Consider the following 13,875-nt stretch of genomic DNA (forward strand, 5'->3'; position numbering starts at 1 on the left):
CCTCAACTACTTGGCATGTGAGGTGACTTAACGAATTTTACTTATCATTTGTTATAGTCAGGACCCAACCAGTCAATAATTTCACACGTTAGGGTCATCCATGTCAAGAAAATAGTTTTAGGCAAACATTATTATTATTATTATTATTATTATTATTATTATTATTATTATTATTTTTATTATTATTATTATTATTATTATTATTATTATTTTTATTATTATTATTATTATTATTATTATTATTATTATTATTATTATTATTATTTTATTATTTATTTATTTTATTATTTTTTATTATTATTATTATTATTATTATTATTATTTTTTTATTTTATTTTTATTATTATTATTATTATTATTATTATTATTATTATTATTATTATTATTATTATTATTATTATTTTATTATTATTATTATTATTATATTATTATTATTATTATTATTATTATTATTTTATTTTATTATACTAAAAGTCATGGAGGACTTCGTCGTTTCAGTTATATCGGATTGTCGTTTTGAGTTTGCGTTCACATTACAAATGGTTCCTCAACTTCGGCTATATTTACACAACGGCCCCTCAACTTTAGACTTTTCCAGGGGTAAAAAGTTGAAACATATAATTTTATTAAATTAAAAAAAAATAATTCCACCCGGAATTTATAACGAGCTCTATCTTCTCGCTCGGTGCGAGTTAAATTCTTCCAAGACCACTGTTCAACTCGAAAAAATCGTACGAACCCAACGGGACTAACTATACGCGAAACGGACACTTCTCAAAAGAACGCTAAATACAACGACAACTCGTATCTTCCCGCTCACCACGAGTTAAATTTTTTTCGATGGCAGCGTCAGACTCAAAATAATTTTATGAATAAAACGAAACTAACCACGTTCGAAACGGACACTTTTTAAAAAACGTTAAACAAACGACAACCCGTATCTTTCTGTTCGCCGCGAGTTAAATTTTCCTGACAGCACCATTACACTCGAAAAAATTTATTGAACAAAACAAAACTAACTATGTTCGAAACGGATTCTTTTTAAAAAACGCTTAACACAACAACATCTAAAACAGCGCTTAACACATGACCCGTGTACCCCTCTATAAATACAAAACGCTACGTTAAATATGTATACGCAGCCCGAAAGCCCCCGCCGCAACGCGCGAGCCGGTACTGAGTAGTTAAGGATCAATAGCATAATTTGTCCTTTTTTTCTTCTAACAATAAATCTTTTTTACTTTTATTTTTTTCCTGCTGGAAATAAAAGTAAAGTCAAGAAGAAAATGAAAAAAGTGGTTAAATATCATCATCTCTACCTAGTGGAGTGAACGGAACTTGAAAGTTTGAACTACAGAGTGTTAACGAAAGATATATCTCTATCTTCTTTGCATCGTCGGAAATCATATCTTTTGAAGGTGAGAAAGTCGCTTTTTGGTTAACAAAAGGAAAAGTTATATACAGAGTAGGGTTTAATTATGTTTTAGGTAAATAAAATTAGGGTTTTCATTATTTAGGCTAAATTGAAGATGCGCTTACTAAAATTTGCTGTTAGTTTGTAGATTTGATGTTGATAATATCCATGATTTTATGTTTTATTTGTGCTCATATTGCTCTGCTTTTTTCCTGCAGTCTGAACTTAGTTATTGAAGCTTTGAAAATGGCGTGTGAAGGCATTATTAGTATTCCATCTGAGTTAATTACTGAGATCCTATATCGTCTCCCGTCCAAATCTGTTGGACGATTCAGGTGTGTTTCAAAAGAGTGGCTATCTCTACTATCAGCACCTGAATTCATCAAAAACCACCAAAACACTCTCAACCGAAACTACGTCTTCCTTCATCCGAGCTGTATGACTGGTGCTTATTTCATCCCGTTTCATTATCATGAAGAAGCAAAAGATGAAGAATCTGTACCAACAAAGTTTCACTTACAAGTCCCTGATGTGAACCTCATTTTCAATGGTTCTTCCAATGGCCTTGTTTTTTTGTCTGCTTTTCGCCATTGTTCAGGTCATGAAACGCTCATGGTTTTAAACCCAACCACAAAAGAATACGTGGAATTGCCAAATTGTGATTTTAAAATCGCAGGGCATGAATTTGCATCTCGGATCATGTGTGAACTGGGTTATGATTATGTGACTGATGATTACAAGCTTGTTACCATCAATCAGTTTCTGAATCTGAATGGTCATGATCATATTATGTCTGTGCATATTTATAGCCTTAGAAGAAATACTTGGACGCGGGTGATTGATTATCCTGATAAATATCGTCCGTTTGATATTACATCCTTCGCTTTAGTTAACAGGTCCTTTCATTGGGTAGCTACTAAGGTTTTTGATCAAAAAAATATAATTGTTGCGTTTAGTTTGGCAGATGAGAATTTCAGTGAATTGCCATCACCTTCTACGTTGGGTAATGATAATGATGTTGATATCTTGAATAGAGCTTGCAGAATTGCTGTTGTTGATAAAAAGCTTGCAATATTCTGGGTATTTAAGGGTAAAGTTTGGTTAATGAATGAGTATTGGGTGAAAGGATCTTGGACTAATGTGTATGTCATGCACATCACAATTATCTATGTTGGTGTTTAATGTTTATTCAGTTGTATATATGCTTCTACTTCTTAGTTCTAGCCTCTAATCTTGTAGCAAATATTGCATTGGTAAGCTTTTGAATTGCAAAAAATTGTTGATAAAAAGTATATATGCTACTGTAGCACCCACTAGTGTCTCAAACTCGTACAATTAATGAGTCAAATCATACAACAAAATTGTTTAATGTGTGTTGCTTGAGTATGAAAACGGGTATATTGTATGCCCGGCCTAGCCTTTGGGGAGTTCTAGCTGGGTCGTTGCACAGGGCCTAGTTTTATGTATTCGGTACCGAGTTTTGCCTAGTATTGCCTTATGATGAACTCTTTATACATGGTTTTTGCACTAGTCTCGTTTTGGTGTCTCCTTTAAGTATTGTTAGGTGTCTGATACGCTCATAGTTTGGAACCTTACAACTAGAGAATTCTTGGAATTGCAATATTGAAATATGAGTTGTAGGTTATGTGTTTGAAAATAGCTGTATGTGTTTAGGTTATGATTCATTAACCGATTATTGAAAGGTTGTTACTATCTTTTATACTTCTGCTGGTATACATGTGCATAGTTATAATCTTAGGAAAAAAAATACTTGGGACGCTGTTGAGTGGTTATCCTTGTAGTTATTACCTGGATGTAAAGTTGTTAGATATATGCTTTTTGTCAACGGATTTTTACATTGGGTAGCTAGAAAGGGTTCTAATAAGTAACTTGTATTTGTCACGTTTAATTTAGAAATCGAGAAAGTTACTGAAATGTCGTCACAAATTGATGTCACGGTCATGGACATGATGGTAATCATGACCTTGCTGTTCTTCGTCGAGTGGTTACCACCCTTCAGGTGTTCGAGAGGTCTCGAATGCGAGTTTCACTCGGGGATTTCACAATGCAATTTGCTCTCCAATTGGTTATGGAGTCCTTAGGGTTTTTTTTCTTCGAAACGGTGGGTTCAACTCATATCTAGCAAGGTTCCTTTGGGGTTTTCCTTGGGTGCAATATCATGAAGTTTCCTCCTAACGGGTGTATGAAGTGAGCATGCCTGTGACTTCCTCGATATGATTGGGTGGGTGACTAATGGCTCTCGTCAGTGACTTTAATACTGCCGTTTTAAAAAAATGAAATCAATAGTGAGGTTTATTTGATGTAGATGTATAACGTTGAAGGAGGATTTTGCCAACATATAGATATTTCTCAAAATTTGGCAAAACTAAGAAGTTAGGGGTCGTGTCGTGTGTGTTGAAAGCCTTGTGTCGCCGAGATCCAACAAAACGATTAGAAGTCTACAAATTCAATCCAATGCAGTACGTCCAAATCATCAATTACAACCCACACAAATCCAACTCTTCCATAACTTAAACGCCAATTAACTAATTTTGACTGTCTTAATTTGACTAAATAAATTGACTTTCACTGCATAAATAGATGTGATATTTCGTAATTATTTTAAATTTACTTTTTCTAAAAGAAGTCGATTTGAACGATCAAGGCTCGCCAATTAATTATTTTTTCTTGTAGTAGGAGGTTAAATAAAAAGGATTTATTATTTAAATACATTGTAAGGGCTAACCATCACAAGGTAGCCCAAGTGGTTGGGGCCCTGAGATCTTTGCAAGAGGTCTCAGGTTCAATTCTTGGGGTGGCCAGGGAAGGGTTGGAAACAGCCAGAGAGTATTCCTGATGGGCTGCGTACACTAGAGTATGAGGTCGGATTACTCGCCCTTCCCGGGTAACCCGAACAGGGAAAAACTTACAACTTTGTAAGGGCTATATTTAAGAGTTACCTATGATTTTGTATAAATAGGTGTTAATTTTAGTTGGCTAAAGAAAAGATAAAATTTTGGTTTTTCAACTTTGTATCAAACAGTGTATGCGACTATAAGCTTTTTTTTTTTTTATATTAAGATATTTCAAGGATGACCTTTAATGATTGTTAAGTTTTGTCCGTTAAGTTGTGTCAATTGAACATCACGTGAGGACATTTTTCGAACATTACAGTGCACATTTGACTTATCAGGATGGTATTTGTCTCCTTTTTATTACTTTAATTTATTATTATTATTGTTATGGTTATGGTTATCGTTATTGTAATTATTCCTGAATTTGGATCTTACAATCGCAGATCTACGGGTATATAACATGATCTTAACTCACATGATCGTAACACAAAACAAGAAACCACCGCTTCTATCACTCACCATAAACGTCTCTTTCGGCGACAGTGTGACGTAACTGGAATTGAACGGAGATGGAGGAATCGACACTACCTATGATTGTCGTAATCAGCAACGCATGTTCCGATTAAGATGGTCGTAATCTCCAACAAATCCCGATCGTTACCTTTGCCGGAATTGAACCGTTGGTCATCATCTTCATAAATCCGGCAAACCCCTTACTGTAGTCGTTGCTCATCATCTTCATCATCATCAATTGACTGTAACCACCATTGGTCTCATCTTCATCATTCCGGCTAACTTAGATTAGATAAAATTGGATCTTAGATTTTGTTGTAAATGGAATAAGATATTTGAGTAGGTGGGTTTTTGTTTTGATTAATTTGTGACTTTTAGATTTTAGAAAAATATAGTGTTTGTAGAATTAAATAATGCATTTTGTGCCGGTTGGTATATATGATAAACAGATAAAGTGGTTTGAGAATGGGAGGAAGCAGATGTTAATGAAGAAAATATATGGACGAAAATGCCCTCACGTGTTGTTTACGTGACACAATTTAACGAGCAAAACTTAACAAACGTTAACTCCTAGGCCAATTATTTTTCTAGTTAACTAATTAAACGGTGTTAGATATTTCTTATTAATTGAGTCCAGTTATTTTAATGTAAAAAAAAAAAGGGTCGTTCGTTTTCTTACAAAAGTTAGTAGGGCATCATTTCTTATTTGGCATGCATCAAAATTTTGTGGTGATCCAATATAATAAAACAAAAAAAAAAAAAAAAATACCGGTATAATTTGAATAAACTATAAACTATAGGACCAATAGTATATCTTGCTCTAAAAATCATTTTATTTTTTTTGCTTTTTCTTATTTTATTATCCTGATGAAAATAAAACTAAAACTAGAGAGAAAAAGAAATGAGATGTTAAATGTCATCATCACCTACAACCAAAAGAACAGACCCACCGGAGGTGAACTGAAGATAAAGTCGGAAGTACATAGTGTTACCGTTGTCAGTCTTTTACTCCCGTCGTTGTATGTACTGAGTACCTTGGGTTTTACGTGTGACCTAATTATCTCTAGATATTAATTATAAAACTGCCTACTACCACTGTTGGTTTTACTGTTCCCTTTGGACTGGTTTGTCCTTTCACATATTTTTTAGGGTATTTTGGTCCTTTTCATTCCCTCTCCAGCCTTATACTTCAACTTTCTAGGGTTTTTGTTCATAACAGTTACGCTTTCATCTGCTAGCTGCTTCTGACAGTGCTCATCACTACAGGGTTTCATCCCTGTCGCCTAACCACTCCGTCATTTTCATATCTTTTTTTTTTACCGATTTATGCTTCTTATTGTTCGCGACTATGGTTGCTGTGGCTGATTTTGGTATCCATGTTTCTTCGACAGTTAGTTTCAGTTAGCTATTTGTTCATCGTTAGGCTTTCTTATTATTTCTTTGGACATATCGAAAGCGTGAACTATGTTGCAGTTGTATGATTGTTCCTGTTTAGTTGATGCATAAAAGTCATACGAATTTGTGACCGATTCGTTTGCTTTCTTTGTTTGTTGTTGGTTACTGCTTTGCACTCACTATATGTTATCTGTTACTTTCCGATTTCCGTTTGATATTTTGTGGTAATTTTTCAGGGTTTAAACAAGAATAGTTAGAAACAAAGAAATAATAACAAAGAAGTAAATCAGCCACAGCAACCATAGTCGCGAACAATAAGAAGCATAAATGTGTAAATGAGTAGGTGTATAACAACCCGGAAAATTTCGACTAAATTCAAACCTAACTTTGACCACTTCCGACGATTCACGAACAAACGATTATAAAAAGATATGTAAATATATATATGTGTGTATATACATTATTTACAATCATTATCATTATCATTATTATAATTATTATTAATAATAATTATCATTATCATTAATATAATACTAATATATTATTAATATTATTAGTATTGTCATTTTACTACAATTATTAAGATTAATATAAATATCATTATTTTAATACAACTTCTTATTATTAATAGTATTATCAACATTTTATAATGATTATTATCATTATTATTAATTATAATTATCATTTTTATTGTCATAATAATATTATTACCATTTTATATTTTTATCATCATTATTAATTGTTATTAAACTTATTTATCATTATTTTTAAGTTTATTATTACTAGTATCTTATCAATATTATTATTAAGATTATCAACATAATTATTATTAATCAGTATTATTTTATTATTATTAATTATTAATTATAGTATTATTATTAGTATTTTAAAAAAAAAAAATACAGATATATAAAAAATTTGATGAACACGACAGGTACGTAACATGACCTAAACTTATTATCTATTTTTATTACTCTCGATCTGCATTCACACTTTTTTTTTCTGTTTTTAATTTGATCGTGATTCTCTACTGGTTACAGTTTTGTATTTAGTCACCTAATATCATTAAACAACAATAAAATCCAACTTTACATTATCAATTATCAATTATAAGTAGTACTAGTTGTTTGAACAAATTGATACAGAGATTTTTTTTTCTTTCTTTTTCTGTTCGATACCTCTGTTGTTGTTCAATTCATCAAAAGCTCGAATTAAAATGAAACTTCAAAATGTGTTAAATCCATGTTGTTAGGAATCATTTAAGTAAACTTCCTGCAAAAATTCATATTCCAATTCCTCAAAACGAGTTGTAATTATCGAGTCAAAGTTTAAAGTCAAAAAGTCAAAGAAGTTGTTCATAGCAAAAATTCGAATTGATTTTGATGTTTTCTGTTAAATTGATTATTTGGAAAGTTTCAAGAGAAGATTTAGAGCATATTTCGTTTAGGATTCTAGATCTAAAATAGCCTTAAATTCAAAACCCAACCTTGAGTTCATAAATTTTTTTTTTCATATTCAGTACCTGCTGACATTTTTTTTTATTTTTTATTTTTACTTCGTTTTTCTGAATTGATAAGTCAATGTTGTTGTTGTCTGTTTCATTACGGTTTAAAAACCAAAACAAAAATCAAATGGTTGTTATTTGTTGTCCCTGGTCGATTGTTTTGTGAAGTTTGGAGAAGAAAGGAATTTTAACAGAAATATAATCGGATTAAATAAAAATGAGTGTGGGATAAACCAGAAAAGTAGCAAGCAGAGTATTGGTTATAGGTGTTAGCGTGTGAGTGAAAGGTCACGGGTTCGAACCCGGTTCGTGGCAATATTTTTTAAAAAAGGCTCTTAAGGTAGTTACTCACTCCAATTATTATTATTATTATTATTATTATTATTATTATTATTATTATTATTATTATTATTATTATTATTATTATTATTATTATTATTATTATTATTATTATTATTATTATTATTATTATTATTGTTATTATTATAATTACTATTTTTATTATTAGTATTATTACTAAATATTATCATTAGTATTATTAATTATTGATAAAATTATTATTACTAATAAAAGTTACCATGTATTAAAATTATTATTGTTACTACTAAAATTATTATTACTAGTATTATTATTATTATTATTGTATTATTATTATCATAAGTGAAATTATCATTATTAGTATTGTTATTATTAAAATTAATATCGTTATTTGTACAAAAAAATTATCAATTTTACTATCATTAAAACTATACTATTATTAATATTATTTTTACCACTTGTATCATTATTATCAAAAATTATCATTTATCTTTTTATTAAAAATCTATCAATTTTAAAAGTATCATTTTATTAAAATTTACATTATTTACAACATTATCATTATTTATATTATAGTCATTTTTAGTATCATCATTATTCTTTTTATGAATATTACTGTCATCATTTTTACTAACAAAATGACTAATGATAATTATTTCCAACTTCATTATTAAATCTAATTAATAGTATTATTATTGTTATTACAAAATAATACAACTCTTTATATATTATCATTATTAAAAACATTTTATCAAACAAATGCTGATACATAGAATATATATATAAGTATATATATATAGAAATATATAACAAGTGAAATAATATATATAAACTTATTCGATTACGAGTATATGTGTTAATATATAAACTTGATATAGGTTCGTGAATCCGAGGACAACTCTGTACTTGTTCAGTGCTATCATACGCATATCATACAAACTATCGTATCGTATTGTGAGTTTCATATGACCCCTTTTACTCTTTACATTTTTGGGCTGAGAATACATGCGCAATTTTTATAACTGTTTTACACGTATCAACTATTAAACTGTGATATGTTGGACTATGACCAGCAAGTCCCCAACCGACAAGTATAAACGATAACTTGTTACGGGGCAAACTTGAAAGTCTAGTCTAAATACAAGTACCAACTATTAAACTGTGATATGTTGGGCTATGACCAGCAAGTCCCCAACCGACAAGTATAAACGATAACTTGTTACGGGGCATACTTGAAAGTCTAGTCTAAATATCAGTACCAACTGTTAAAACTATGCTATACCCGACTATGTCCGACTAAGTCCCTACAGTGATATTTTTAATTGCTGCGGCATTCTTAATTATTGGAGATAGGCCTATCGGGAGTAAGGTCCCCGATACATTTGACTAAGTCTTTGTATTACTTGATAATGAAATTAAACGACAAGGACAGAACAACTTGTCACGGGGCAAACAACGTTTAGTCTAAATATCACGCACTGGCATAACTTTTGATCCTGCGCGAGATCAACTTTACAAACTAAATTTTGTGTTCTAACACTGTTACTGAAATCATTATTTATGACAAACCTATGAACTCACTCAACCTCGTGTTGACTTTTTAAGCATGTTTATTCTTAGGTACTTAAATATTGCTTCTGCTGTATATCTACTGCTTTGATGATGATTGCTTGCTATGCCTGGAGTCTTCATTACATATCATATCAATTAAAGACATATTTATCTTCCGCTGCAAAACTCAACAAAACGTCTCATGTAGAGTCGTTCTCGTTTATACAACTGTGATTTGATATAATTAGACACAAATACCCCAGGCCCTATTTGGGGGGTGTCACAGATTGGTATCAGAGCAGACTATTGTAGAGAACCAGGATTTCATTTTATGTGTGCCTTATACAATTAGGTACCTTAGCAATGTAGGACTACAACTTTTCCTGACCATAGTGCCTTTAATTATTACCTTTAACTGTTAAATGCTACACTATGCCTTAGAAACTATGCTTTTTAAATCTTTAATATTTCCTAGAATGCCGAGCCAATCAGAGAACTCTGTTTACTCTCCAATCATGCCACCACATTCAAATACGATACCTGTTGATTCTGCTGACTCTGGCTCTAATCATTCACCGGTAAATAAACCAACGAGTACTTCTGAATGGGAAGCTATTCAAAGCCTTCCTAACTACAATGGTGACTACTCAGGCTACGAGCCCGAAAAAGAGCCTATTGAGGAATCGTCTAAAAACTTATCTCTAAAGAGAAAGCAAACCGGAACCGCTACTGCTGATGAAGCCGGTCCATTAAAAAGGGCTAGCTCACCATCTCGTGAAAACATCGCTCAGATAGAGGCGCGTTTAAATAACCTAGAGAAAGAAAACAAAATCTTAAAAGAAATCATCATAAAATCCTTCGAAACTCGAACCGAAAGGCTAGAAGAACTTGTAAAGTATAACACAGAAAAAGTGATGGAGAAGGTGATGAAAGTGAAGGACGATGAAGAACGTAATACCCGCTGGGGAAAACAATCTCTTGCCTATTTGAGAGAAGATGTCGACCTTAGATTTAAGATGGAGGAAGACCACATGAATAATCAACTTTCTATGAGGGACTACATGTACCATGTAATCAACAATGATATTTCTAATCTTTATGATAATCTCGAGTATCTTTATGAGGAACAAAAGGAGAAGAACGACAAGTTTGAGAAGTTTATGAAGGAGGCTGAGGACGAGAAGAAGAAATATGAAGACTACTTCAATCTTAATATTTCCTAGTTATTTTTCCTATTTTCTATCTATGTAAAGGCTAGGCCTTAAAATATTTCTATCCCCGAATCGTGTAATAAGAAGGCTTGTTTAAAGCCTCGTTCTTAATAAAATAAAGTATTTCGTTTATATCATATTCATCTTTATTTCACTTAATTTTTTTTTTCAAACTTATGACCTATCAGATTTATCAAACTTCTATATGTTATTAAAGATAATGGTTCATCCACAAGCTCCTGCTACTACTTCAAACACTCACGTATCTTATGCCTTTATGTATCGGTTTGCGAACCGGAAAATGTCACTAGGTTATCACAGTATACGAATTGAAATTCTTTAATCAATATCTGGTTACAAATCTCAACACGTCATACCACCATTATTACATAAATGGATGACACATCATATCTTATCATCATATCTATCCCAGTAAACTTTGTCTACCACTTTTCCTAAATTTCCTCCGTAAATTACGGAAATCTTTTTGCTATAAATACGTATTCAAGGAGACGAATATATCATTCAGTATTCAATACCCATTTCATATCAAACACTATTCCAAACACATAATATGAATTTCTCGAACTCCTCAAGCTCCCACGGCAGCGTAACCGGAACAAACGAACCAATCATCCATCATCTATTCTGGATGAATGATAATGCTAAAAACGAACATATATTTCATAGCATTATTCCTCAAAAAAGACAAGCTTTTAGTTGCAACTATTCTATTTACAAGTGATATTCGTTTAAATAATAAAAGGTGAAGACAAAAGACAGATTGGACGAATTGAAGACGCAAACGACCAAAAAGCTCAAAAGTACAAAATACAATCAATGAGGTTCCAATTATTGATAAGAAACGTCTCAAAATTACAAGAGTACAAGATTCAAAACGCAAAGTACAAGATGTTAAATTGTACGCAAGGACGTTCGAAAATCCGGAACCGGGACCAGAGTCAACTCTCAACGCTCGACGCAACGGACTAAAAATTACAAGTTAACTATGCACATAAATAAAATATAATATTTAAATAATTCTTATAATTATTTATATATTATATTATTATTTATAAACGTCGGCAAGAAAGAAAACAAAGATATGTGACTTCTCCTAGCTGGCCATGCGATCGCATGGCCTGGAGGCACAAAAGCCATGCGATCGCATGGCTCTGAAATCCAGCCCAGGTCCTATAAATTCAACGCGTTTTGGCCAAAATATATCCACCTATCTCTCTATCCTACAAACGTAATATATATCTATATATATATATATATATATATATATATATATATATATATATATATATATATATATATATATATATATATATATATATATATATATTATAATTATAATTTTAATTTTAATTCAAATAATAAGGGTATGTTAGCGAATGTTGTAAGGGTGTAAGTCGAAATTCTGTCCGTGTAACGCTACGCTATTTTTAATCATTGTAAGTTATGTTCAACCTTTTAATTTAATGTCTCGTAGCTAAGTTATTATTATGCTTATTTAATCCGAAGTAATCATGATGTTGGGCTAATTACTAAAATTGGGTAATTGGGCTTTGTACCATAATTGGGGTTTGGACAAAAGAACGACACTTGTGGAAATTAGACTATGGGCTATTAATGGGCTTTATATTTGTTTAACTAAATGATAGTTTGTTAATGTTAATATAAAGATTTACAATTGGACGTCCCTATAAATAACCATATACACTCAATCGGACACGATGGGCGGGATATTTATATGTACGAATAATCGTTCATTTAACCGGACACGGGAATGGATTAATAGCCACTAGAATTATTAAAACAGGGGTGAAATTATGTACAAGGACACTTGGCATAATTGATAACAAAGTATTAAAACCTTGGGTTACACTCAGTCGACATCCTGGTGTAATTATTAAACAAAGTATTAAAATCTTGTTACAGTTTAAGTCCCCAATTAGTTGGAATATTTAAACTTCGGGTATAAGGATAATTTGATGAGGACACTCGCACTTTATATTTATGACTGATGGACTGTTATGGACAAAAACCAGACGGACATATTAAATAATCCAGGACAAAGGACAATTAACCCATGGGCATAAAACTAAAATCAACACGTCAAACATCATGATTACGGAAGTTTAAATAAGCATAATTCTTTTATTTCATATTTAATTTCCTTTATTTTATATTTAATTGCACTTCTAATTATCGCATTTTTATTTATTGTTATTGTATTTAATTGCACTTTTAATTATCGTACTTTTTAATTATCGCAAGTTTATTTTATCGCACTTTTATTATTCGCAATTTCATTATCGTTATTTACTTTACGCTTTAAATTAAGTCTTTTATTTATTTAATATTTTACATTTTGTTTTAACTGCAACTAAAGTTTTTAAAATCGACAAACCGGTCATTAAATGGTAAAAACCCCCTTTATAATAATAATATTACTTATATATATATTTGTATTTTTATAAAAGTAAACTAATATAGCGTTAAGCTTTGTTTAAAGATTTTCCCTGTGGAACGAACCGGACTTACTAAAAACTACACTACTGTACGATTAGGTACACTGCCTATAAGTGTTGTAGCAAGGTTTAAGTATATCCATCCTATAAATAAATAAATATCTTGTGTAAAATTGTATCGTATTTAATAGTATTTTCTGCTAAAATTTAATAGTATTTTATACCCCTTAGCTTTAACATCAAGTTATTTTTGGCGCCGCTGCCGGGGAGACAATCTAGCTTAAAAGCCGGAAGCGCAACGCTAATATATATATATATATAAAAAAAGATTTTTCTTTTTAGTTTACTTTTATAAAAAAAAATACGCTTTTGTAAAAATACGTTTTAAATATTCAAAAATATTAAAAGAAAAACAAAAATATAAATATTTTTAAGAGTTTGGTAAATATTTAAGTTTTATAAAGTTTCTTTAGTTTGTAAAAATATAAGTTTTATTTAATTTATTTTATAAATATATTTTATAAATATATTTTACAGCAAAAAAAATATATTAAAACTCGAGTCCGGTACTGTAGCAGCCCACTCTGTGGCCCGAAACCCTAGCCCATGCGATCGCATGGCCGGGTAGCTTAGG

General features: G+C 31.0%; 1 protein-coding gene across 2 annotated transcripts; it reads left to right on the forward strand.

Annotated features, from left to right (window-relative positions):
- The first annotated feature begins 1,307 nt into the window (after nt 1-1,307).
- On the forward strand, nt 1,308-2,649 carry LOC139858847 (F-box/kelch-repeat protein At3g06240-like). Of its 2 annotated transcripts, none has more exons than XM_071847680.1 (2): nt 1,308-1,418; nt 1,633-2,649. In XM_071847680.1, exon 2 carries the CDS (start codon nt 1,661-1,663, stop codon nt 2,594-2,596), a length of 936 nt encoding a protein of 311 aa, XP_071703781.1. In that variant the 5' UTR covers nt 1,308-1,418; nt 1,633-1,660; the 3' UTR covers nt 2,597-2,649. The 2 variants fall into 2 exon arrangements, with proteins under 2 accessions (XP_071703781.1, XP_071703783.1); XM_071847682.1 differs by having other exon boundaries at nt 1,378-1,487.
- Nucleotides 2,650-13,875: the final 11,226 nt, after the last annotated feature.

Source organism: Rutidosis leptorrhynchoides, chromosome 7 (assembly GCF_046630445.1).
Source record: "Rutidosis leptorrhynchoides isolate AG116_Rl617_1_P2 chromosome 7, CSIRO_AGI_Rlap_v1, whole genome shotgun sequence".
Lineage (NCBI taxonomy): Eukaryota > Viridiplantae > Streptophyta > Magnoliopsida > Asterales > Asteraceae > Rutidosis > Rutidosis leptorrhynchoides.